Source organism: Capra hircus, chromosome 13, assembly GCF_001704415.2.
Source record: "Capra hircus breed San Clemente chromosome 13, ASM170441v1, whole genome shotgun sequence".
In the NCBI taxonomy this organism is placed as follows: Eukaryota; Metazoa; Chordata; class Mammalia; order Artiodactyla; family Bovidae; genus Capra; species Capra hircus.
Window position 1 is genome coordinate 17,796,883 of NC_030820.1, and position 27,372 is coordinate 17,824,254.

The 27,372-nt window shown below is 45.7% G+C and overlaps 1 protein-coding gene across 11 annotated transcripts in view; it reads left to right on the forward strand.

Annotated features, from left to right (window-relative positions):
• PARD3 (par-3 family cell polarity regulator) overlaps nucleotides 7,050–27,372 on the forward strand; it is a 573,907-nt gene continuing 553,584 nt past the window's right edge. For 5 of the 11 annotated variants that reach the window (XM_018057055.1, XM_018057051.1, XM_018057059.1 and 2 more), the window contains exon 1: nucleotides 7,370–7,489. In XM_018057055.1, coding sequence (XP_017912544.1) covers nucleotides 7,370–7,489 — 120 coding nt within the window. Of the gene's footprint in view, nucleotides 7,490–27,372 lie in introns of all 11 variants that reach the window. The other 6 variants (XM_018057066.1, XM_018057067.1, XM_018057068.1 and 3 more) reach the window with 4 other exon arrangements.

The window sequence follows — 27,372 nt, forward strand, 5'->3', positions numbered from 1 at the left end:
TATCACGGAGCAGCCTCGCGGCCAAGTGGGTCCTTCTGACACGAGCAGTCTAGCTTTGTGGAAGGAAGACTTCCCGTTGTCAGCTGGGTGAGGTTGGGGGGTGGAGGTGGAGAACTTTGGGTGGAGGTGGAGGTGGGGGACTCTGGGTGGGGGTAGAGATGAGGGGCTTTGGGTGTGTCTCAGGTGGGGTAACCCAGGTTGGCCCACTGCCCAGAGGTCCTTGGCGAAGGTCCTGCATGGTTGGTTGTTTTTTTAATGTTGATTAATTTGGCCTCATCGGGTCTTAGTTGTGGCATGTCGGCTTAGTTGCCCCTGGACAGGTGGAATCTTAGTTCCCTAACCAGAGATTGAACCCACATCCCCTGTATTGCAAGGTAGATTCTTAACCACTGGACCACTGGGGAAGTCCTGCCGCATGGTTAATTCCACCACAGTGACTGCAATTAAAGCTTCCCTGTCACCCAGCCTCATTGTTTCAAGATTTGAGAATTTCAGACATTTAATCTTGACAAGGTCAAGAAAAAAATATATTGTTCCAATGATCAACCACAATGCATTTTTTTCCCCTTCTTTACTGAATGAAGCTGCTCAGCCACATTTGCTAAAAACAAACAAACAAACAAACAAACAAAAAAAAAACAGTCTTTAAAAGCGGATTCATATCCCCTGACCCGAAGTCCTTTAGAGCTGAGCATTGGTGCGAGGCTTCATGTGAACTCATTTCATCCTTTTCCTTTTAATCATCAAAGATTAAGTATCCTCTGGGAGAGGAGAATTTTTCTTCTTCAGAAATGATTACAATCATTTCCTTGATCTGTTCCCCTTCCTACCTCATTTTCTCAAAGTCTTGGAGTAAAAATAAAAAACAAACAATGACTTCAGTACTTCGTGCTTCTAGGAGAGCCACGCCCACCTTGGAGAGACTGCAGAGTGGTCCTCCCAGCTGGGAATCCCAGTTCAGACTTCGAGCCTCACTTCCTGTGCCTCTGGACTCCTCCAGCTTAGAAGTTCAGCAGAACTTGACCCAGGACTTTGTTCTCAAAAATTCAGCTGAAAGAACCTCAGGTGGAGACACCTCTCCACACTACTGGCTGCTCCCATCTGCCTCAGGTCAAGTGGCCACTGGCAAGTAGGCAGCTCAGACTGCTTTGCTTGACTCTCCTGCAGATCTGTCTCCAATAGCTCAGTTGGTAAAGAATCTGCCTTCAATGCAGGAGACCCTGGTTTGATTCCTGGGTTGGGAAGATCTGCTGGAGAAGGGATAGGCTGTCCACTCCAGTATTCTTGCGCTTCCCTTGTGGCTCAGCTGGTAAAGAATCCGCCTGCAATGCGGGAGACCTTGTTTCGATCCCTGGGTTGGGAAGATCCCCGGGTGAAGGGAGAGGCTACCCACTCTAGTATTCTGGCCTGGAGAATTCCATGGACTGTGTAGTCCATGGGGTCACGAAGAGTTGGACATGACTGAGTGACTTTCACTTTCTTACAGATCTGTCTTCCAATAGCTGGGTTTTAACATCACCAGTGGTGCCGCCTTAACTCTGCTCCATGTGTTTCTGGGCTGGCCTTTGAGGACTTGATTGACAAGCTCCCTCATTCTCAGGCTTTGGAGCATGGGAAGCAGAGAGGCATTTGATGAAGGAACCATGGCTCTTGAGCGGTGGATCACGATGCTGGATGGATGGATAGAAGGATGCAGGGGATGGCTTTCTGTAAGGAACTTGGGATCTCTTCCTGCACACTGAGGTTGGGTGACATGGGGGCATCTAGAAGTGGTTTTCCAAGCAAGGCAGTGGGGCTGACACAGCTCCCAGGCATTTCTGGGAACTGGCATAGGACAGCAAGAATATGGTAGATAGTCTGGTGACTACCGATGGACTGGTTGAGGGCAACCTGGACTATTTTGAAGGGAGGACTTGGATGCCCATGGTTGGGTGTGAAAGTCAACACCACCCCATTGGAAATCACAAGCTGGTGAGTCAGGTGCCTTTTGGATTACACCAGCCTCTAGGGTAAAGACATTGTCAGATGCAAGGGAAAAGGAGATGGGCCCACCGCATCCCATGAGATTTTCTTCTGATCAGAACCAGGTCAATCTGTGTACTTTTCATGTCTGATGATGAGGGATCATTAAGGCTCCTCCTGTTTCTTGTTCTTTTCCTTTTCTTTCATTGACTTATTCTCACCTGAACAATTCGTATGAGCTCAAGCTTCGTTAGAAAAACCACTGTTTTTAGACTTCTGTTTAATGTTGCACAATAGGAAGATCTGTGGACTCTAAATGCCATTCGTTTTTTTTTTTTTTTTTTTTTTTGGCTGCAACTGGGCCTTGGATCTTAGTTTGCCGACCAGAGATTGAACCCAGGTTACCTGCAGTGGAAGTGTGGAGTCTTAATCAAAGGACCACCAGGGAAGTTCCTTATGTGCCATTCTAATTTCCCTTAATCTTTGCATTCTATCCTAAACAGCTTTACTATTACAATATTTGTACATATGTTAAGAAACCATTTTTCTCCTATCCCTCTGTATTCATGCACTCATTCATCACACTTAGAAGCTAGTGTGCAGATAGCCTTGGGAGAGAAACTCTGGGAAAGTGCTGTCAGAGAGGCCACTTGTAAGTTCCTCACCAGTGCATGTGGCTTCCAGCCATTAGCAGTTCCATCCTGTAGAGCTTTGCTGTCCAATATGGTGGCCACCAGCCACATGCAGCCGCTGAGCTCTCAGAAGGTTAGACACATGCTGGTTACTCAGGCTTTGACGGAAGAGTGAATGCGTGATGAATGAATATGGAGGACTGGTTCAAAGGAAGATGTGCTGTATGTTTAAACTATGCACAGGGTCAAGAAGAATTAGTAGGCAAAAAAAGTATGAAAAATAGTGGTTAATAGACATTTGGTTCTGTCCAAAACTTTCACAGGACATTTGGTCTACACCAAAAGGTTCTCGATATTTGGTCACTTTTCAGTTCAGTTCAGTTTAGTTGCTCAGTCGTGTCCGACTCTTTGCGACCCCATGAGTCGCAGCACGCCAGGCCTCCCTGTCCATCACCAACTCCCGGAGTTCACACTTTTGGCCCTGTCCAAAACACCCATGGGGACATTTGGTCCATGTCAAAAGGTCCTTGATATTTGGTCCTGTCCCAAACCATCTGGCATGGATCAAACACGCCCATGATGTTTTGTGTGCATGCATGCTATGTTGATTCAGTCCTGTCTGACTCTTTGCAACCCTATCAACTGAAGTCTACCAGGCTCCTCTGTCCATGGGATTCTCCAAGCAAGGATAATAGGATATACTGGGTTGAATAGAATATATTATTGAAATTAATTTCATCTGTGGCTACTAGAAGATTTAAAGTTAGGAATATGGTTCGCTTGGTGTTTCTCTTGGACAGTTTCACTCTAGATGGCCTGCTTCCACCCCCTTCACTTTCCTCTCTCCCAGGAAGGAGCACTTCCTCTGGGTACCATCATCATCTCCATATGTAGCATCTCTCATACCCTGCTGCTAAGCTGCTAAGTCACTTCAGTTGTGTCTGACTCTGTGCGACCCCATAGAGGGCAGCCCACCAGGCTCCCACATCCCTGGGATTCTCCAGACAAGAACACTGGAGTGGGTTGCCATTTCCTTCTCATACCCTAGTGGCTGCCTATTCATGTCTGAAACCATTTCCAGCGTCAGAACCTCTTGAAGGAGGAACTTTCATACCCAGCCCACAGTGCTATGCTTGTTATAAAATAGACAGACAATAATTAATTGGTGAATACTGATCAATTGCTCCTATTAGATGAAACTTGTGTGAGGCAAGGCATTTACGATTGTTAATGTGGTCTTAAGTATAATACTGCATAGGCATTCGGTATGTGTGGGAAACATTTCAGAGATAATTTCTAAAATACATATGAGTTTTAAAATTCCTGGAAATATTTTATTCCTAATTATTAAAACTTTTAAGGGTCTGCTGTTAGGTAATTCAATACTGTTGCTACACACATGGGGTGTGTATTTATTTCACAGTGTACATGAATGCTGCTGGATAGAGTTGAATTTATGGTCCATGTGGTCACACCTGCCCATTTACAAAATAGGCACAAAACCCAGCTAGATTCTAATCAATTTTCAGAATTCTCTGATGTTTTCAAAACCAATTGAAATCAGTCAATTATAAAATAGAGAGATATAAGTTAGGTAAGACTCATAATTTTTTTTTAACCAAAATAAGCAGAATTTAAGACAGTAAACACACTAGAAAATATTTGCTTAACATTTGACCATTAACTATGATGAGTTTGCTTCTCAGGGGTCTGGGTTTGCTTTTCTGCTCATCTCAGGTCGGAAGCAATACGGTCAAACTGAACATTACGTGGATGTGAGTGCAGCCTGACCCTAATGCATCTTTATGGTTAGACACTAGATAAGTATATTTGTGAAAACAGATTTATTATTTGTGAGAAAAGTTTATGAATTTGACTCAAGACACCAAAGTGTCTGGTATCTAAAATTAACACAGCATTAGTTTTTCATCAGTTATTAATATAGAGGGAATCACTGTATCTAGATAAACTAGGTAGATTTAAATAAAGACTTAAGGTAGTTAAATCACATTGTAATTATTAATCTTATGATCACATTTTTGAAAAGCTGTCTAAACGTATTAATGATTTAATAGTGAACGGCATTGATGTACACAAAATGGTACAGGAGTACTTGGATGCTGTCTCTTTTCTGAATTCAGGCCTCCTTCCCTAGTTCGGCTGTAAACACTTTGCTGGCTTGAATTTGTAATGTCTGAATTACAGCTATTGGAGTAGGTATCTTATTTTAAAATCTATATTTTTCTTACTCAAAAAAAATTCTGCTTTCCACATGGAAGTTCTCTAACTGTGTGTGGGATCAAATTAAGGGAAGTGAGCAGAGATTTGATTGAAGGTCATGAGTCCTGGTCCAGACACTAAACAGCTGTATCGCCGATTCGGCAATTTCTCTGAGCCTTGGACTCCTCTCCCAGGCTCTCCCTCCCCCTCAACACCCTCCTTTGGTATCTGGTCCTGACTTTGTTACCGTTCACCCAACTTCATGATGTGTGCGTGTGTGCTAAGTTCCTTAGTTGTGTCCACCTCTTTGTGACCCCATGGACTGTAGCCTGCCAGGCTCTCCTGTCCATGGAATTTTCCAGGCAAGAATACTGAAGCCAGTTGCCATTCCCTTCTCCAGGGGATCTTCCAGGCATAGGGATCAAACCTGTCTCCAGCACTGGCAGGTGGATTCTTTACCACTGCGCCACCAGGGAACCCTACATTACAGTAACTGGACTCTACAAAACTACACACTCCCATGTGGCAGCATGCACTAAGTATCTTAACACATTATTTTAATCTTAATAATTTATCTCATAATTTATGGAGATCATCAGCCCCACTTCTCAGCGAATAAAACTGAGGCTGGAGAGAGATTGAGTGGCATTTCTAAGGCACAAGTAAATGGTACAATTACTATTTCTACCTACATCCCAGCAATTGTCTGATGTCCTCTGGCTATTCCTGAACTTGCCTTTCAACCAGAACTATTTTGAGAAAGCCCCACTCTAAACTAGTATACTCCTCTCTTTCCAAAGCATTAAAACAGAGACAACATCTATAATTATCAGTAATTGTTGTTGTGGATCCAAGTATTAATACAGAAGCAAGGAGACCTCCGCAAGATTTGTTGTCGTCACTGTTACAAACTTAATTATTGGGTAGAAATATTGAAGGTTGCCTCTAAACAGAAGAGGAGTAAGAGAGCCTTTCCCATGAATGCATGGCAGGAAACGGGTTCTCTTTCTGGGTCATCCTCTAGCTTTCTCTGGCTGGCCTTGGGCTAGTGATTTCAACACTCCTAAGCATCTTGGGGTAAGATGGGATGATGACACATGGTGCATACTTATTGCACTGCTTTGCCAGGATAATTGATTGTACTGGTCAAGGGCTGCAGAGGAGTGGAAGTACCTTGTGTATGACAAACCGCACTATACCTGGGGCAGTGGAAAGTTTAGGGATCCAAAAAGCAGATTAACCTGTCTAGTTTCCTTAGTTTAAAAAGGGAGGTGGACGGTCACCAACTGTACCTGCTGAAGTTCTCTTAGAGCCCACGGAGCTGTTGATCACTTTCACAAGCCCTAGAGACGCTGGCAAGAATGAATCCACTATCATTTGGGACAGACCTGGGCCAGCGATGACTCTGTTGACGCTTGCATTCTCTGAACAGAGAGACACACAGTTGCCAGGAACACTGAGATTCCTGCCATAACAGAGGGGCCTCAGTTACTTCTCTTGACGTGGTGTCAGTTCCTCTATTAACTGTCGCGGGTCCCCACGCAGGTGACTCCATGCGGCGCTGCTTTCTTCCCCAGGGCTGCGGTGGCCTTCCTAGTGCATTGTTCCTGACTTTGCGTTCAGATTGCTTGGGTTGCCGAATTCTAAGAAATAAAACGATGCGAACTGCTGATGTCGGAGTTGCAAACGACAAAGCGGGTGGGTCACCACGGGGTCAAAGGAACTTCAAGGTAAGTGGTGGCCTCGGGAGAAAGGACTCCCCGCAGAGCAGCCCCCTCGCTCCTGGCCTCTGGGGGCGGGGTGGGGAGGTTGGGAGTTGGGGGGGATCGGGCGGGAGCCCCTCCCCCCCGTCCCCCCCGGACCTTTGGGGTAGTGTGGAGTCAGCCGCGATTCCGCCTGGGCCCCTCCAGCGCCAGGAGGGGGATCCACAGCGACAAAGGAAGCGGGGTGCGGGAGGCGGGGGCCGGGGGCTGCGGCGCCCAGGCTTGCGGGGCGGCGGAGGAGGGAGGCCGCCCCGCGCCCCGCGCCAGGTCTCCGCGTGTGCAGTGTGTTGTGGGCCGGCCGCGCCCCTCCCTCCCCTCCCCTCCCCTCCCCTCCCCTCCCCTCCCCTCCCCTCCCCTCCCCTCCCCTCCCCTCCCTCCAGTCTGGTCCCTTCCCCTCCCTCCTTGTCCCTCCCCTCCTCTCCCCACCCCTCGCCTCCTCCCCGTCCCTCCCCTCGCCGCGTCCCCTCCCCCGCGGCCCGGAGCGAGCGCCGCGCCAGCGCCACACGGCCCGGCGGCCGAGCGCGACGACACACACCGAACAGGTGGCCGGAGGCTGCGGCGCCGCGCGGGCACAGGCGGGCGAGCCCGGGGCCAGGCCGGGCTAGGCGCGGCGAGGGCCACAGGCCGGGCATGCGAGCCGATCGGGCCCCCGGCCGCGGCCCCTAGCCTCGCGCCCCGCGCCCCGCGCCGCGCGCCCCGCGTGCAGTCGCCTCGGCCCAGGGCGCTCCGGCCCCTCCGGCCGCGGTCACCGAGGGGCGCGGGCCGGCCCGCGGCGGCGGCGGCGGCGGCGGCATGAAAGTGACCGTGTGCTTCGGGAGGACCCGGGTGGTCGTGCCGTGCGGGGACGGCCACATGAAAGTTTTCAGCCTCATCCAGCAAGCGGTGACCCGCTACCGGAAGGCCATCGCCAAGGTGAGGGGCCGGGGGCGCGGGCGGGGGCGGGCGGGCGGCCGAGGGGGCGGAGGAGGGGCGGAGGCGCGGGAGGAGGGAAGGCGCCGGGATCAATATGGCGCTTCCTGGAAGGGGAGGCGGCGGCGGAGGCGCGGAGAGGGAGCGCGCGGCGGCCGGCCCGGCCTGCGCCCCCCGGCCGGGCTGCGGGCCGCAAACTTCCCCGCGCCCGGCCCCCGCGCCCCGGTCCCCGCTGTTGCTTCGAGGCCTGGCGGCCGGCGCCCCGAGCCTCCGGGGAGCCGAGCCCGAGCCGCGGCGGGGCGTGCGGAGCCTGCTCCCGGCCGCGGGCTGCGGCCCCGGCTCCGCGCCCTGGGCCGCGGGCGGAGGCCGGGCGAGGGAACTTTTCCTGCTGGAGCGGAGTTCTGCCCGCGCGCGGGGAGAGTGGCTCGCTGGTGCCTCTGCGCACCGCCCCCCCCGTCCCCCGCCGGGCGGTGGTGGCGGGGCCCTCCTGCGGGCCCTGCCGGGCGGGGGTCCCGGGGCGGGTGGCGGCGCGGCGCCGGGAGCGACCAGCTCCAGCTGGCTCGCGATCGTCGCTGGAGCCCAGCACTTCGGAGACCGAGAGGCCCGGGAGCACAGCTGGCTTCTGGGAGGAGCACAGCCTGGAGATGGGTCACCGGATTCCGAGTGTTCCTGCCGGCACCTCCCCGTGGACCCGTCTGCACCGAGCTCCCTGCGGAGCCCGGGCCGCGCCCCGGCCTCGAGTGGAGTGGATTTCCCTTTTCCCGGTGGAGTGATAACATTGTCTCCACTTCCCTGCATTCCTCTACAATGTGTCAGAAGTGAAAAGGCTTTTTGTTAAATTGTTTTATCGTCTGTGTCTGTTTGACAACAGCCCACGCCTCCCAAGTTTCTCTCAAGCACCTGAGGATATTTCCTTTGAGCCAGAGGAACGTTGGTTGGAAAGCACAGTCACTTTAAGAATTCCCGTTTTGTCCCCGATCTTGGAGTGGTTTGAGCCCTGTGGGTCTGAGGGCCACAGAGGAAAAAAAAATTTTTACACTTCTGTTTTGAGGAGAGAGGAAAATTAGCCCACGTTTGGCCTTTTAAAGATAATCTTGGGGAAGTTCAGGAACATGACAGTGATGGAAGATGTTGACTTGACTTCAGGGCTCTAAAATGTTCCTTACAGTTGGTTGAACTTTTATTGAAAAATCAAATAAAATTAGTGGAAATTGGGCACCTGCTTATCTTGAACCACTGTCAACCTCTGAACATACCTTGAGCATTTTAAAGGGTTGTTTATGGATGACAGTTTGTGATCTAAATGTTCGGTACCAATAATTAGATTGCACATGTACTCAGGAAACCAACAAAATAAACGGTGAGAGGAAAGAGAATAATATATACTTTGCAGTGTGCCCAGGTTCCGAGTACAGAGGAGTGATGGACATTTCTTGGCTTACATGCTTAAAATGGACCTGCTTAACATTAGTCATTTACATGCTTAAACATTAACATGCTTAACATTAGTCATATTTCCTTATGCACACGATGCATGTGGGTGGAACAGCTTGTTTGGGAGATACAAATGTAGTTGTTTGGGTCATTTGTATGCTCCACAGAAATTCTTAAGCATTTACTGTGACTGAGGCATTGTTCTGGGTGCTGGACATCTGTGAGATCCACTGGCTGCTTGTGGAAATTGGACTGTGAGACTCAAGGAGAGAGGCTACACGGTCCTGCAAGTGAGGGTAGCCAGCCTTTGGACTGGCGAGTTACATGCAGTGGGGAGAAGACAGGCCTCTGGGGTTTTGAGTAGATGGAGTTGAGAGGCCTCGGTGAGGGAGCTGGACTTTGTCTTTAGGTATCAGTGGTGGTGGTTTTGCAATGACTGGGGAGCATGAAGAAGGAATCGCCGGTTTCTGCAGAGCACCTGGGAAGGCACCCAAGAGAAGCAGCATCAAGAGCTGAGTTTTGAAGGGTAGGCGTGAGACTGATTATTGTTCCTGGTGGAGATGGAAGGAAGGAAGGATCATGCTCAGAGAGTGACAGTGTTATTGGAGTTGGATATAAATGACTCAGAGATGATTCAGGGGCTTCCAAAATTGTTTAAATTCTCTTTAAGTGCAATTCACAGTTCAGCAGGTAAATTTTAAAATGGGCTTTGTGGTCTACAAAGTTCGGTCATCGGATCACAAGACTGTTGACTCTCCAGTGTTGGATGAGCTGGAGTTTCTTCCAGGTCCATTTGTATTTTTTTCCTCTTAAATGATTAGGTAATGGCTAAGATGAAACTTCAGTGGTTCTTTCCATTTTGCCCACCTCCTTTAAAATGGTTATGAAGCAAACACTTATTAACACTTGTTTTAACTTTTATCCTCTTATCTCTTCCTTACCCCTTACTGTTGAATAGAACAAGATAAATTTTGTATGAAGAACTGGGTAACTGGGTAGCTGTAGAGTGGTGTTTGGTTGCTAGGTGACATGTGCCATGCTGAACTCCCATCTGGTGGGGGAGAATGGGGGAAGATCATGTTTATGGCTTTGTATAAAAACCAGCTAAGCTGGAAAAAGAAAGAAAGAAATTAAAGGAAAAAGGAAAGAGAAAGAATGATCCCAAGCCACTAAGACTTTCTCTGCAGTGAGCATTTTGTGGTGTGGTGGGGCTAATTTTTGGCATTATATTTAAGCTGTTTTCAGGTTAAACAAATACGTTTTTCTGGGCAGTGGAGTGGTGTGACTGAATACCAGAAATGTCCTCAATAAACAGATATTTGAAGGCTTAGTTATTCATAGCACTTTTTTTTTTCTCCAGTTAAAAACTGTTTTTCTGTTTATGATCCCTGATGGGTGAAAATCGGTTGGCTGTTCTTCCCCATCCACCCATCCTCATCTGGACCATCTCTGAGGAGGGTGCCCTGGAGACATGGAGGACCGTACCATATGGACTGTTCTACTCCTACCTGTGGCCTGACTCATCCATGGTCCCTGATGGACACAGGGTGCAGAGCACCAACTGCCCGGACTGTGTAGTGTGGTCACTTGGCTTCTCAGGGCTTTGCCTGCTCATTCTTTATTCTCAGTGGATCAGGGCTGGCCTGAGACTTCCCATTTTTTCCTGCTGTGCACCTCAACTCTGGTAGGCAGGAAAAAAAAATCTCCATTCTTTTTTTTTTAAAATTGTTTATTTGTTGAAGGGCTACTGTGTGCAAAATGTCATGCTCTATGAAGAAATGTAAGGCTGAATTCTTGCTCTCAAGAAGAATGTAATGTGGGCAATAGGGTGAATATATTAAACTATAAATAACAGTAGGCAATAACATTAATTAGCAACAGGGTGGTGCATACAGAGAGTAGCTGCTTCTGGATTTCAGAGATGGAAGTGGTCATTATAGCCTGGGGGTGGCAATCTCCTGGAATCCCTGGGGTTTGCATACAGTAGGCTTAGTCAGTGGGAAGGCTGGCCTGGATTTAGGATGGCACTTCCTAACTGGGTAGTGGGGTGACCCCCAAAACCACCTGCCTGGCCTAGGAGTCCTGGTTTGACAGGTGTCCGGTGGGTCCGGGCGTCTGAGTCTGGAGCGTGTTGGCTGCCATGCTGAGGGGTGGAAGGGTGGGCATTGCCGGTGAGCATCAGCGCTAGTTTAGCTCCTGGGCTGCTGTCCCGTCAGATGGTGGCAGGACCAAGCTGAGGAGGGCCAGGAACGCCAGGATGAGACCCTGAGGCTTCGTACAATCTGATGGTCCAGGGGGACTGAGGTGTTTGGGCAGGGCTAGTTCTCTTCTGGGCAGAGGACCAGGATCACCTTCAGTCCACAGAAACGCTGGTTTTTTCACCATTTAACCTTGGGTAGACCAGCCCTACGGAGCCTCATTTCCTCATCTTGAACAGGTTCCTCCCCTGCAGGGTTCCTGTGAGTGCTGAGGGGTGATGAATGGGCAGCTCCTCAGCTCTGCATCTGGATCCCTAATTGGTTTCACTCACCAAATGGTTTCACTCACTTGACTGCCTGCAAGATTTTCCCGAGTAGTCTGCTAGTTCTGTTTGGGTTTTTCCTCTTTGCTCAGGAAGACAGTGTGTAATTTAATTAAAGAATAGGTAGGAATGTTAATATTTGCCTAAGCAATACCACAATCAGAAGAGCACATTATGTGTGTGTGTGTATAAAGTAGAGAATGTAAAAATCACGGCTGTTACAGCTTTACTCTGGGTTGACTTCTGGGCCTCCATTTTTTTTGTGTGTGTAGGGGCCACTGCTTCTGTTCCTTGAGCATGGAAACCTTAAGAGTTATTTAATAGCAATTTATCTGTGGCTCAGCTGGTAAAGAATCCACCTCCAATGCAGGAGACCTGGGTTCCATCCCTGGGTTGGAAAGATCCACTGCAGAAGGTAAAGGCTACCCAGTATTCTGGCCTGGGGAAAAGAGTCGGACATGACTGAGAAACTTTCACTTTCAGTTTAATGGTATAAAGAAACCCCACAAACATAAATTTATGGGCAGTAACTTTTGAAAATATACTTTTCTTTTTTGGGGGTGAGGAGGACTGTTGATTACCAAAACCATGTAAGTCATGGTTTGTACGAAGACTCTTATGTTTGGTGTGTGATTTCTTGCGGACAGATGGATGACCACATGTTGTTACACATTCGCAAGGTTATTGAAACTATTAGGAAAATAGGAAACTTTTAGGAAATTGTTGCAGAGTTTGAATGACCGTATTTTTGAATAGTGAAATGAAGTACATTTTATTATTTTGTTAACATTTTCTCATCTTCCTCTTCAAAAGGAAAAAAACAAGAAACATGTCTGAATGGTTGATCTTTCTAAAATGCACATTTCCATGTACTCTTCTGCTTAAGGACCCCAGTATCAGCTTTCCCCAGAGGCCAGGTCCTGCCACCTCAGCAGAGCCTGTCCCTTGTAGGACCCCTCCTGCCTCTTCCACCCCAGATCCTCCCACTTCACCCCTACCCATTCGGCCTTGCTTGCACTTTCCTGCCTTTGCTCTGGCATTTTCAGTTTCTCCCGCCTAGATCACTTGCTTGCTTCACATCTTCCCACAGCTCCCATACTGACCTGGAGGAATGTGCTTTGTTGTGGGTGCTTCAGGGGGTTTGTTTTGGAGCAGAACTATGCCCCTTCTCCTCCTGGTGAGGTGCTTGAAGGTGATGGTCCTGCCTCAGTCTTACTGGTGGTATCTGCCACGTAGTCATCTTAACAAGCTGAGTAGGTGCAAAATTGAGGATAAATACATGGCATGTATTCTCACACAAAAAGTGCACTTTTGCTTGGAAGACTGTATGATTTTGAAGACTTTAAAATTTGGTATGTTTGGCGTATTAGGACAAAGAGATTGATTTAGTGTGGTTTCAGGGTACTTGGAAGTTATTCTTTGGTATCATTTGTTTTCAAGGAGTTTGGTCCATTTTTCACCCAGAGCAGAGGAATCATCCTGGGGTTTGCTTCTGGCCTGTTTCAAGGCTGGTGGCCAGGGCAGTGCAGGAATCTGGCCTCAAGACACACCTGTGCTCGGTCTGGCGCTTCTAATTCTGTCAGTTGGGATCCGTGGGTAAGTGCCAGGAGTAAACAGAAATGTTTAGGATCTGAGATTCATAGGGAGAATCTGGCGATGAGACGTGCTTCTTGGCTTGTGGTGAATGTGGTGAATTGGGCACGGGAGGTAATGTGTGCACACGTGCACAGAATCTTCATCTGTGCTGGAAGGTTTGTTCAAGCCTAGAGTTGGATGCAGGTGGGTGGTGGTTAACACTTGAAAGATGACCCGAGCCCTCTGCCCTTTTTCAAGGATAGAAAGAAACATCCATCTTGGAAAGTGCTTAGTCTGGGAAAGTGCTTTCCCCAAGTGGAGGTGCTTTTCCATGGGGTAGAGGTGGGCAGCCCACACAGGTGACTTTTCTCCCACTTGGCCACTCACGTAGCAGTCCAAGTGGCCATCAAGGTCAATGGCAGTGGAACAGGGCTCAGAAAATTTATGCATTTTACCAATTTTTGGTATCTTTTCTGTTTTACATGGAAAAGAGAAAAATCTTAATAAGAAGAAATGCAAAGTTCTATGATCATAATAGGAAGGTGATTGTTTTTTGCCTTATAGTCATTATTTTATCCAATTGAAAATTTTTTTCCATTTGGAAGGATTATGGAAAAATGCTTTTCCTTCATGGCTCTGTCTTCCTGTATCTGACCTTCCATCTTTATGTGTTCCTGCCATTAAATATTACTTTTGTTTATTCTTTTCTCCTCCATCAACTAATATTGTAACTTAGAAATACAATTTCCAGCTTCTTTCCAAATGACTTGAAATGTGAATTATTTCACTCTCAACACTAGCTTATACACACACATGAGAAATTGAAAACACATCATACAAAAAATATATACATGAATGTCTATGGCATGATTCATAACAGCCAAAAAATAGAATAAATCAGATGCTCATCAACTGAATAAAATGTGGTATATCTATACATTAGAATATTATTAAGCTGTAAAGATGAATGAAGCTGTGATGCATGGCTCCCTAGAGATGCACCTTGCAAATGGTATGCTTCATAAAGGAAGCCAATCATAAAGGCCCACATACTATGAGTCCATATTTACAAAATGACCAGAATAGACAAATCTGTAGATATAGAAAGTAGAGTAGTGGTTGCCAGGGCCTGGGGGTTGAAGAATGGTAGGTGACTGTTCATGGGGATGGGGTTGATCTTTGGGATGATGAAAATGTTCTCAATTTAGATAGTGATGATGGTGGTATGCCTCTGTAAGTATACTATAAACATCACTGAATTGTACACTTTAAATGGGTGAATTTTGTAATATATTGTTATGTCTCAATAAAGATGCTAAAAAAAAAAAAAAGTCTGCATAAGCCCCTATGGGCAGAGCTCCATTTTTTAGGTATTTTATGAGAGTCCCATAAAACATGTTTTTCTGTGTCAGAGATGTTCAAATGAAGAAGGGCTATTTTTAGGAGTTTTCCATACAATGTGTGAACCTGCTTTCTCGAGGTTGCCGGCTTTCTCCCGGTGCTGTCTGCTAAGCCCCTGACTGCTGAGAATCTGCGTTCCCTAGTGCCCCTGTAAAGGCTTCACCAACTATCCGTTCACCTATTCTGCCTTGTTCTCCCTCAGCCCAGTCCACCAGCTGCCCTGGCGGTTGCTTCAGATGACCTAAGATGTCCATCATGGAAGAACTTTTCCAGTTCTTGGTTTTGAGCTTTGGCAGGTCCCACAAGCTCTGTGCACATCAGTTTTACCATCTTCATCTCCCCATACTCAGAAGGTCTGGGCTGGGCTTCTGCTTTCTGTCCCCCTGGGCAACAGCCACCCTGAGTCTGCATGGTTGGTGGTTGTACCCATGGGACCATCAGGCATGAGAGGCTTTTCAGAGGCGCAAACAGAGTAGATCTCAACTCCCCGGACCCTCCCTATGAGAAGGTTTTGCTTCCTTTACTTTGAAATGATGGGCTTGACCCACAGGTCAGACATACGCTGTTTGAAAGTTAGGATGTATTTTGCCTGACTGTCCCTCAGAATTCCTTACTGTCCCAAGATAAATATCTTTTAAAATAAATTACATGCTCAGAAGTAACTTAATAAGACTGTGTCCTTTGTGAAGTGTAGCTAAAGGTGTGATTCTGCATGGTTCTAAATGTATGGCATGTGTGTACACATACATGCACAAATGTATTCATGAATTTGGTATTTTTATGGTGATATCAATTTAAGGGGTTTTAGAGATGACTGGTCCCTACTTTTAATGTTCTTTAATATTCAGAAATGATAAGGCAAGTTTTTGGAACTCAGGTTTATTTTTTCCTGGTGTGTAGTTTTTCTTATATTTTACTGCATCCCTGTACAGGAATCTGAAATGACCTCTTAGAGATATTCTATGATACAAAGCAATGTTTCCTTCTCTGTTTATTTTAGAAAACAACTCACTATATATAAAAAAACCTAAGGTTCCTAAATACTAAAAATATGTGGTATTAACAGATGAAAAACACAGAAAGGCTGTTTCTGTGTAAGTGTTTGAGATGAGAGTGGGCTATTTTGTTCTAGTTCTTTGCAGTATACAATAAAAACTGGGAAATATTTTTTCATGTTCATGATTTAATTTTTTTCAAATCTAATATTGAATCCAGGATTTACAAATAATCCATTCCCCAGGGAACACAGGAAGGCTTTTAGGATACACCATTTGTAATTCTTTTTTTTTGAGAAAGGCATCTCTAATTTCTTTATTATATAAAGATGAAAATTTGGGGTAAAGCGTTTTAACAGTGTTACTGAGATATGATTCTCATACCAAACAATTAACTCAGTAAAGTATACAAGTCAGTGAATTCTAGCAAATTAGCAGAGTTGTGCATCCATCACTGCAGTCAATTTTGGAACATTATTATTATCCCCAAAAGATACCCTGCGCGCAGTTAGCAGTCACTCTCCAGGTCCCCCATCCCCCTCAGCCCTGGGAAACCACTAACCCATTTTTCTGTCTCCATTGACTTGCCTATTCTGATCACTATAAGTGGAATCATACAACATTTGTAACTACTTTGTAACTAGTTTCACTTGACACAATGTTTTCAGGGTTCATCCCTGTCATGTTATATGGTAATACTTTGTTTCTTTTTATTGCTAAATAAGAGTATATTATATGGATATACCACATTTTATTTATCCATTCATTGGCTGATGGACATTTGGGTTGTTTCCATTATTATGAATGATACTCCTAAGAACATTCACATACAAATTTTTGTGTGGATGTATGTCTTCATTTGTCTTGGGTATATACCTATGAGTGGAATTGCTGGGCCATATGGTAGCTCTGTATTTGACATTTTGAGGAATCCAAGGTGTTTTTCAAAGTGGCTGTACTACTTTACATTTCCACCAGCAGTGTTGAGAGTTGCAATTTCTTCACATTCTCATCAACACTTATTATTATCTGTCCTTTGATTATATCTTAGTGGATGTAAAGTGAAAGTGAAAGTGAAGTCACTCAGTTGTGTCCGACTCTTTGTGACCCCGTGGACTGTAGCCCACCAGGCTCCTCCGTCCATGGGATTCTCCAGGCAAGAATACTGGAGTGGGTTGCCATTTCCTTCTCCACCATTTGTAATTCTGAAACCTGTTGTGCAAAGTCATATGTGAATAATACTTAGCCAGATTCCTGCCCAACAGGGGTATAGTCTAACCTGAGATTCTCTCATTCCAGCCAGCAGCACCTGTAGAAGAAGGAGGTGAGATGTGCAGGTTATTGGTTCCTGGTGAACCACCATATAGGATATGACTAATCACTAAATCCATGAAAGCTGAATGTAGAATTTGGTGTTTTTATTGCTTTTTTAGAGATCTGGGCGGAGAAGGCAATGGCAACCCACTCCAGTACTTTTGCCTGGAAAATCCCATGGACAGAGCTTCACTTTCACTTTTCACTCTCATGCATTGGAGAAGGAAATGGCAATCCACTCCAGTGTTCTTGCCTGGAGAATCCCAGGGACGGGGGAGTCTGGTGGGCTGCCGTCTATGGGGTCGCACAGAGTCGGACATGACTGAAGCGACTTAGCAGCAGCAGCAGAGATCTGGGAAAAAACCGTTCAGACAAATCAAGGGGCTCGCTACATGAAAGCGCCTCATTTGGCTTGGTAACTACTTAAACAACTGCATCTGGAAGATGGTGGCATTTCTGCATTTGTACTGCCTGAGGAATATGAAATGAGTCATATTTTAAATTATGAAGGCATATACTATTGGGAATATTTTTTTTCAAGGAAACCTGGAAAGCTAATAAAACCCTGAATTTTTAATAGTGGAGTCAGTTTTATCTTTTGTATTTCATGACCCACTTTTTAAAAACACAGATGTTTGGTAAAACACAATTAGCTGGAGGTGGAAAGTTTGGTGGTGGGCGTTTTTTTTTGTTTTTCTCCTTCTAGGAGGCAAGCACATCAGTATGACACAGTCTGGGCCAGGATTCAGAAGAACAGATTACATCATTTGTGTATCAGAAAGCAAGAACGGTAACTTCTGTCAGCCTAGGGTCCATGTCCTTCATGGGACTGTTGTGAACGTTTAAAGAGAGAATGTTATAAAAAGGCATTGCAAGAAGTAAAGCAGAGAGCTTGAGAGCTGTACTGTTCTTTCGCTCTTGCTAAGAAAGGTCACAAGTGATTAAGGCTCACTTGAATAAATGCTTTTAAATTGTTTCTTCTCATCTTCCTTAAACTGTTCTAGATGTGGAATATTGAATATTTGGGGGGGAAAAAGAGTTCTCCCTTTAAAAGTCTTGAAAGCATTCTGCTGTTTGAGAAATAAAATCCCAGTGACATTGTTATAGATGTTCCAAAGATGTCCATAGAGGAATATCTTTCCTCATTTTTGGTTTTGGCCATGGTAGTTTTGGACTTTGATAAGTCTCACCAGCTCTCTGAGCCTCAGTTTTCTCATCTGTAATTTGGAAATGTTTTCTTTAGTCAGCAGTCACGGAGATTAAGGGATTTAATATAGATAATTCCCCTGCCATGTTACAGACTCTTAGTCAATTTTAGATCTTTTCCTTTCCTTCAAGTTTCACACAGAAATTAGACACAGTTTTAATGGCTAATTCATAAAATCAACTTGACTTTTATTTGATTTATAATTCTAGTTGTCATTTTTCAAGATGGTTTGTCAAAGAGTTAGCACTTTCTTCTTAAAAGTACTGTAGAAATTCCAGTATTTAGTTTTCCAGTTTTGGTACTTTTACTAACTCAGTTGGAAATAGGGAAAAAGAAATGTTCTAATAATCCAGTAGCTGGTTCTTTTACAGATCAAGAAGTGTGTTTATCCTAACTCTGTAGCTTTTTCTGTTATTAGCCTCTTCTTTTTGTTAACTTTATTTATTTTTGGCTGTGCTGGGTCTTCGTTGCTGCCTGTGGACTTACTCTGCTGCCTGTGCACTTTCTCAAGTTGTGGCGAGCTGGGGCTGCTCCTTGTTGTGGTGCTCGGGCTTCTCATTTCGGTGACTTCTTGTTGCAGAGTGCAGGCTCTAGGGTGAGTGGGTTTCGGTAGCTGCACTTGAGCTTAGTTGCTCTGCGGCGTATGGGATCCACCTGGACCAGGGATTGAACTCCTGTCCCCTGAATTGACATGCAGATTCTTAACCACTGAACCACCAGGGAAGTCCTATTAGCCCTTCTTATTTTTTAAAATAATTGCAGCTGCCATACTGCTAGATGAATGGAGATTATGGAACCTTTCTTTGCTATATTTATAATATTTTAAAAGGCACTGGTTGCACATTTTTCCATTAAAGAAATCTTTTGAAAGTTGGAAAGAGTAAAACTAGAAATTGTAAATTCTGATATTTAAAAAATCCTAGAGATCTTTCAGACAGCTGTTTTAAAGACCTTTAGCCTTTATTAACTAGTAGCAGCAGCAGTAGTTCTGAGAGTACCCTGGAGCACAAAGAGATAATCTGAGTTATAAAAAAAATGCGAAGGTTGACAGTTTTGTGACCCCTCTAATCCTTTATTCTATAGGCCTCTATAACTCACATGCCCATAACACTTCTTCACTCTTTTCTGTATCTTTAAGATGGTGATTTTGGGCAGCTAAATCAGCAGTAAATGGACACCGAACATCTTTTGCTTGGGTAGATAGTTATAAGGGTTGACACATTGATACAACTTTTAATACTTTGAAGTGAAGTCACTCAGTCGTGTCTGACTCTTTGCGACTCCGTAGACTGTAGCGTACCAGGCGCCTCTGTCCATGGGATTTTCCAGGCAACAGTACTGGAGTGGATTGCCATTTCCTTCTCCAGGCGTTTAATACTTTAGTTCAGCTAAAGGCACCCAATGCCAATCACCTGAAGACTTCGCCCAAGAGTTGACCTATTTATCATTCTGAACCAGGAGTGGTGCCTGGGAGGCTTCCTCAGGGCTCTGGGTGGGGCTGTGCTAAAATGCCAGACTTGCCAACTCATCAAAACTCAACTGAGTTCATGCCCAAGAGGACCACTTCTTACTTACCTTTTCCATTTCACAGTATTGAGAGTTGTCTTCCTCTCTCTGAGGACTTTAAACACCTTGTTAATTCAAGCTTCCTCCCTCTCTGCATATGTGTTTAGGGAAGTTGCCAGGTCATGCTCAAAACAATAAAGCTTATCTAGTTGTGCAGCATTCATATTTTGACTTTGATTCCTTCCAGTATTTGTTTATAAACATTGTGTCAGGTGAGTGCATTTGAAATCCAAAGCTTTTGATTCACACAAGGCCAAAAAACAGATACAGCAACATGGTTGGTTGGAATTTATATATATTGTTTCCATTGTTTTCGTGCTTTGTAATGAAAGTGATAAATAGTGCTTTCAGAACCTTTCCAGAATACCCCAGCATTTTATAACAAAACTGTAGAGAAATAGCTCTGGGGGAGTTTTTTCAATAAAGTTGTAAGATATTTAAAAGTGTGCACTGTTATTTGATACACCTGTACATTGTGCAGACTTCCTCCCATTGAGTTAATTAACACATTTGTGTCATCTTGAGTATTTATGTTCTCTGAGAACACTTAAATCGTACTCTTTGACTTGGGAGCATTTTAGACAGATCTGTTCTGATGGGTGATTGAGGTGGAGTTTTAGTTTATTTATTTATTTATTTGTTTTCTTGGAGTTTTAGTTTAAAACAGAAGAGTTTTTGGTCCTGGGCTGTTTTTCCACCGATGAGGAGGGAAGCCGCCTCTTTTATAGATTCAGGGGAGTGGTATTTTCAGGTCAGTCTTTTGGTGTCAATAACCTTTTTTAGGTCAGAATGGATGATAGAAAGTTCTTGCACAAGAGGTGCTGTATCAAGGGCGTTATTTATCTGCCTGTCACACTGGGGAGCTGTTGAGAAAGTACCTTTAACAGTGATACCCATCACATCTCAGTCCCAATTTGTTGAGGAGTTTCTGACAGGTAGGAGGGTAACCAGGACACAGTGGTATGTATCAGGTAAGAGTAGCAGTGTTAACACTTATTATCAACAGGCATGGTTAGCACTCTGGGGGCATTTTGTAACATCAGGCCCTAAGTCTGGGCTCATGCTCATTAAACCCATGGAGTGGTAGTGAGGCAACTCTGAGTTTATGGGTGAGGAAACTTGGGCTAAAGAAGATTAAGAAGGTGGCAAACAGTTGTACATCTGATGTGACCCCTCTGGCTGGAGAGCCTGTACTGTTCTACAGGAAAGAATGAACAGCGCCCATTGGAGAAGACAAGTTCTTTTCTGATCTAGGTTTCATCTGGTGGCTCATGAGTGAAAGGAAGAAGTGCACATTTGGGATGATGGAGCTGGCTGGGTCAAGGAGGCTAGATGTCGAAGCCCCTTGCTGCTCAGGTGTGGTCTATGGATCAGCAGTGCTGGCTTTGCTTGGAAGATTGTTAGGAATGGAGAATCATGGACCCCATCCCTGAGAGATGCTCTCAAAATCTGCATTTTAGTCAGATCCTCAGATGATTCCAAGCTTCTCTGGTAGCTCAGCTGGTAAAGAATCCAAATGGCTACCCTGTCCAGTATTGTGGCTTGGAAAATTCCATGGACAGGGAGCCTGTCAGGCTACAGGCCATGGGGTCACAAAGAGTTGGACACGACTGAGAGACATTCACTCACTCAGATGATTCCAGGGGCTTCCCTGGTGATTCAGTGATAAAGAACCTGCCTACCGGTGAAGGAGACTTGAGTTTGATCCCTGGGTCAGGAAGATCCCCTGGAGGAGGAAATGGCAACCCACTCTGCTGTTCTTGCCTAGAGAATCCCATGGAAAGAGGAGCCTGGCTGTCTATAATCGATGGGATCACAAAGAGTTGACCACAACTTATTGACTAAAACAACAACAGATGCTTCAGAGCAGTTGCCCTCAACTCTGGCTGCAGGTAGGAACATCTGAAAGGGTTTTAAGAACTGGATGCTCAGGCTCCCCACGAACCAAGGGAATCAGATCTCCGGGTTGGAGTGGATACTGGTATTGCTCTGAAGCTCCTCGGGGTTTCTCTGTGCTTCCAGGGTGGAGAACTACTGGTTTAGAGCAGCCTCCAGGCCCTTAGGGGTTGTTGTGTTATGTGACCTGGGACCTGCCGCCTTGTAGCTGTACATGGAAATTTCCAGAACAAAAATTGAGAGGATCAGCCAGGGCGCTCACAGGCTGGTCACTTAAGTGACAATGGCTCCACCTGTACATTATTATTTCTGACTTTTGAAGTCACTCCCCCGCTTAAAAATTTTCTATTTTCTATTGGAGTATAGTTGATTGACCTGATGTGAAGAACTGACTCATTTGAAAAGACCCTGATGCTGGGAAGGATTGAAAGCTGGGAGGAGACAGAGGATGAGATGGTTGGATGGCATCACCGATGGTTGGATGGGCATAAGTTTGAGCAAGCTCCGGGAGTTGGTGATGGACAGGGAAGCCTGACGTGCTGCAATACATGGGGTTGCAAAGAATCAGACAAGACTGAGCGACTGAACTGAACTCATAGTTGATTGGCAGTTTTGTGTTAGTTTCTAGTGTATAGCAAAAGTGATTCAAGGTATAAATATATAAGAATCTATTCTTTTTCAAAATGAACTCACTCTCTTCTCCTGCCTGTTAATTAGTTTTGAGTTTTATTTGTGGACGCAGTTGACAGCATCGGTACTAGGTATTCCTGAGGTTTCAGCCGTTAACTCTTAAGGACGTCGAGTCTGAGTTTAATGACAGAAATGGCTCAAAAGGTTCAGAGGAGCAGTAAAATTGACAGCCCACGAGATAGAAATAAGGGGGAAAGGAAAGGTCATATTGAGTCACACATGTGAGATTTGGTGCAAGTCATGGGCTGTCCTCTTGGTGTTTGTGATGTGTAGTGACAGGACAGCTAAGACTTCTGGTTCTGGGTGAAGCAGGCTTGTGAGCAGTGGACTGAGCACTCCTTTTGCTGAGCTTCTCTTCAGGCTTGTTTGTGGCTGTGCCTGCCTGTGTAGGAGAAGGCACACCCTCACCAGGCCAAAGGGCACTCCTATCACACACATCCACTCTCAGCTTGCTGGAATGTTCCAGTCAGTCCCCACCCCCACACCAGGGAGCAAGGGCAACAGGTGCCTCTGCCCTAAGGCCTCGGGGACCTGAACGTGGGTCAGAGAATGTGCCTGCCCGCCTGGGTCCATTTTATTAACTTGGGCATGAAATGAAAAGACGTTTGCTCCTTGGAAGGAAAGCTATGACAAACCTAGACAGTGTATTTAAAAAGCAAAGACATCACTTTGCCAACAAAGGTGTGTATAGTCAAAGCTATGGTTTTTCCAGTAGTCATGTATGAATGTGAGAGTTGTACCATTAAGAAGGCTGAGCAATCAAGAATTGATGCCTTCAAACTGTGGTGTTGGAGAAGACTCTTGAGAGTCCTTTGGACTGCAGGGAGATCAAACCAGTTGATCCTATAGAAAATCAACCCTGAATATTCATTGGAAGGATGGATGCTGAAGCTGAAACTCCCAACACTTTGGCCACCCGATGCGAAGAGCCAACTCATTGGAAAAGACCCTGATGCTGGGAAAGATTGAAGGCAAAAGGAGAAGAGAGTGACAGAGAATGAGATGGTTAGATATCATCACCAACTCAGTGGACATGAATCTGAGCAAACTCCAGGAGATAGTAAAGGACAGAGGAACATGACATACTGCAGTCCATGGGGTCGCAAAGAGTTGGACATGACTCAGTGACTGCACAACAGCAAAGACAACAACAAATGGCATTGTAGTCTCTGCTTTTCCTGGCATTGTAGTTCCTTATACTATTCCTACATTTTTATACATTTCCTTTGTTACTTGAAGTAGGAAAAAGAGGACAGATGACCAGCTGTCATTCTTCACATGGATTTGCCGACCGACCTTCATTTGGAAAGTTTGCACATGGAATGGGGCTTCCTGCCACTCCCCCCCAACCCCCCAACCCCAGTCATAGTGCCAAGAAGACCCAGTACAGGGCTCACCAGCCAGAGATGATAAGGACAGGACATGCTTTCCTCAAGGGAGATTTCAGAGATGCAAAGTGCAATATTTAAAACAGTGTCTTCAAAGATACTGCAGCCATAAGAACTTACTTACAGACCTGTTAGAAGTTACTTTAGTTAAAGGTGTAACGTGTTTGGGAGCACTGCCCTTGTGAGAATTTTTTTCTTAATTGGCGGTTTCAAATAGCACTTAACCATGAGTTGATTAGTAAAAATGTTTGAAAATTTATGTATGTTTAGGTATTGCTGCTTAACAAACTACCCAGAACTTCATGGCTTAAATCAATAACTAATTATATATCATGATGTAGTGGGTCAGGATTTGGTCAAGGCTCAGCTGGGTGATTCTTCTGCTTCATTTGGAGTTACTTGGGGATACTATATAGCTGGCATGTATAGATGCCATGTAAAGGTCCTAGATGGCTGCATTCATTCACATGTTTGGTGCTGGTGGGGTTGGTAGCAGTTTGAGGCACACTGGGACTGTTGACCAGGGCACCTAGTTTTTGCATCTCCAGCATGGAGGGCTCAGGGCTCCTGGAGAGGGTGTCCTATGAGTCAGAAGAGGAAGCTGTCACTCTATAAAGACCTTAATGTGGAAGCCAGCACAAACTCACTAACCTTATATTCTCTGTGCCAAACCAGTCACTAAACAGCAGAGATTCCAGGGCAGGGGAGGCTGGCTGCACTTTTCAAAGCCAGGAGAGTCCAGGAACTTGTGACCGGCTTTATTTTCTGTCACTGTAGAGATGTGTGTGTGTGTGTGTGTGTGTGTGTGTGTGTGTGTGTGTACTGCAGACAATATCAAAAATTCAGTCTTCTAATTGTTCTGTGTCATGTTGTAAAGTTCTCCTTTTCTTGGTCTGGGCACAGTAATAAAGTGTATATCCTGAACTGTCAAGGCTGACAAATCTAAGAAGTCATTGGAGTTCCTAATTCATGAGGCCAGAAATCTGTCAGCTTTCCCAGGCTGTGCAGCAGAAAGAGATAAAAATAATAACACCTTGGGTTTACATGGCATCTCCTCTGAGAGGTTCAAAGTGGCTGTGCTGCTTAGGATTCCTTTATTGGAATGTCTCGTGAGGTAAATTAGTCATATATCTTCGAGGTCATGTACCGATGAGGAAATGAAGTAATTCCATCAGTCTGCTAAGCAACAGGTGTTCAGAATGCAGCTCTTCAATGTTCCATGTACTAATTAGAACTGGAATATGAGTTTGCCTTTCTTAGAGGGGATTCTGGAAGATGGTGGAGATGGACTTTTGAACATCTGGTAGTGTTTTGAATTATATGTCTTCTGCCAAAACCAGTGTCAAGTTTAAAGAAGAGTTAGTTATTTTTCTAATGTGGATTTTTTTTTGGGGGGGGAGTGGTAAAAGCTTATGGATATTGCATCACTGGGGTGTTTCACAATAATGAGTTAAATTCTGTGGGTTCAGCAGATAGGAGACATTAGGGTTGGTGAAGGCAGCCACTCTCTCATGAGTGTGTGCTGTGGATGGAGGGTGGCTTTGGAAGTGGGAGAACCTTGTCCCCTCTGTGGTGTCCATTCCCGAGTCCTTTCATTGTGGGAGCATCCCCTGGTGCTTATGGGTGATACAGTGGAGTTTTCAGGGGGTAGTTTAACCATATGTTAAGCTCACCATGCTATTTAGTGCCTTACTTTTGGGTAATATGCTGCTCCACTGTAATGCTCTAAATGTGGTGCTGGTTACATACATTCTGTTTTACTTAAGATGAAGCACTTTACATGTAATTGATAGGTATCAGGCTTTGGGAATAAAGTTCTCCAGTCACTACTTGTTAAGGGCATCTCCTGGTTCATGACTCCCTCACCCCACCCCCCTCCCCACCCCCCCCAAATGTGCAGTAACCCACCCTGCATGTTCCCAGCAGGGAAAGTCCCCAAGGACAGCTTTCATCACAACACTCTCCAGCTCAGAGAAGTCCATGAGGCTTGGCAGGGCTTCCAGGCAAAAACAACCTGTATCAGCCTGAAAACGGCCCCTGCCTACCTTTCCCCTTGACTCCCACCACCTCTCTTCACCTGCTCATCTTAATAGAATGGACTCTTGTATTTTCCCAAAGCTGTGCTGTTTCCTGGTTCCCTAGCCTTGAATCCTCTTGCCCTCATTTCTCTTCTCACTTGGGTTCCCCCACTTTTTCCTCTGTGTTGTTGACAGAGCTGTGCCTTTATGTTCAGATAGATTCAGGGCTTCCCTGTTGCCCCCAGGACAGTCTTCCTCCCACCATCCCAGGGAGGATACAAGGCTCTGCCCCAGTCTGTTTCTCCTTGCTGGCACCATGTGCCATTGCCTAGACCACTCAGGGTCATCTATGCCACAGACCCAGGTGTGGCCCAAAAGGTACCCTCTGCTCCTCCCCACCCACAAACTAGAGAGATCCAAAAATAGACGCATCCGGTTATAGGGATATAAAGCGTCACTAACACAAACATTTTCTTTTTGAAAGGAAGTTACCCCAATAATTTTGACTGTGTTATTACATGTTTTATTACTTGTAAATAATTTTAAGAGGATGAACTTTTAGGGGGCTTCCCAGGTGGCTCAGTGATAAGAATCTGCCTGCCAATGCAGGAGACACAGGAGATGTGGGTTCAATCTCTGGGTCAGGATGATCCCCTGGAGAGGAAATGGCAACCCACTCCAGTATTCTTACCTGGGAACAGAGGAGCCTAGTGGGCTACAGTCCATGGGTTGTAAAGAGACATGACTAAGTGACTGAGCATGCATGAACGAATTTTTAAGAGACAGTGTGCTGATACCATCAAGAAGGACCTTTTGAATGTTCCTTTTGCAGCATGGTGCTGGTTCTCCACTGGGAATCCTTGGTGCTGTCCAGATTCCCCTGCTGACAACTGTGGCTTGACATGTTGGATTTACTGTGCTCAGATGTCGCTGTAAAGATTGTGGGTGGATACTCACGTTCCAGGAGGTGGATAACTTTTCCATAGAGTGGCTAGAAGAGGGGGAGGTATGTCCTTAGTGGAAAAACAGTGTCCTTGGAAACTGCACCGCAGCTATGACTAATGCTTGGAATTGATTAAGAAATACTCCGCTGGCAGTGAGGAGCCACTTTTTTTATGTGTCTGTGTCTTTTATCGGGGCTTCCCTGGTAGCTCAGCTGGTAAAGAATCTGCCTGCAGTGCAGGAGACCCCGGTTTGATTCCAGAGAAGATCCTCTGGAGAAGGGCTAGGTTACCCACTCCAGTATTCTTGCCTGGATAATCTCATGGACAGAGGAGCTTGGCGGGCTACAGTCCACAGGGTCGCAAAGAGTGGGACTTGACTGAGCGACTAAGCACAGCACAGCATTAAACTTGAATGAATATTAAGCGTTTTTTTTTTTTTTTTGCGTTTGCTATGCTGAGGAGTGGAGTCTGTGAAGCGTCAAGAGAGGGAGAACAGGTGCTGCTGCATAAATGACCATTTCTGAATTGAGGGAGGAAAGTGAACTGGTAGCCTGAGCCGGGTATTTGAAATGTTCATCTCTTCTTACCTCAGGGAATTGGCAAGACCCTTTGGACTCTGTTCTATTATCACCCATCTCCTTAGCCCCAGGGTTGGGCAGAGCAGGAGGTACCTGCAGAGTGAGTGGTGCAAAGGCACCTTCCAGAATGCTGTGGCTGCATCCCGATGGATCAGAGCAGTTAGACAGTGGGTCAGGGACAGGTAGATGATGGATCAGGGCAGTTGGACGATGGATCAGGGGCCGTTAGATGATGGTGTAATAGAGCATGGCTGGGCACAGACCTTAGCACTGGCCATTGCTGTGCTGCCATTAACCTGTACCCCATTACTGCATGAGTGTTAGTGGTCCGGCTCAGCCATTGATTGGCACAGCTGTGG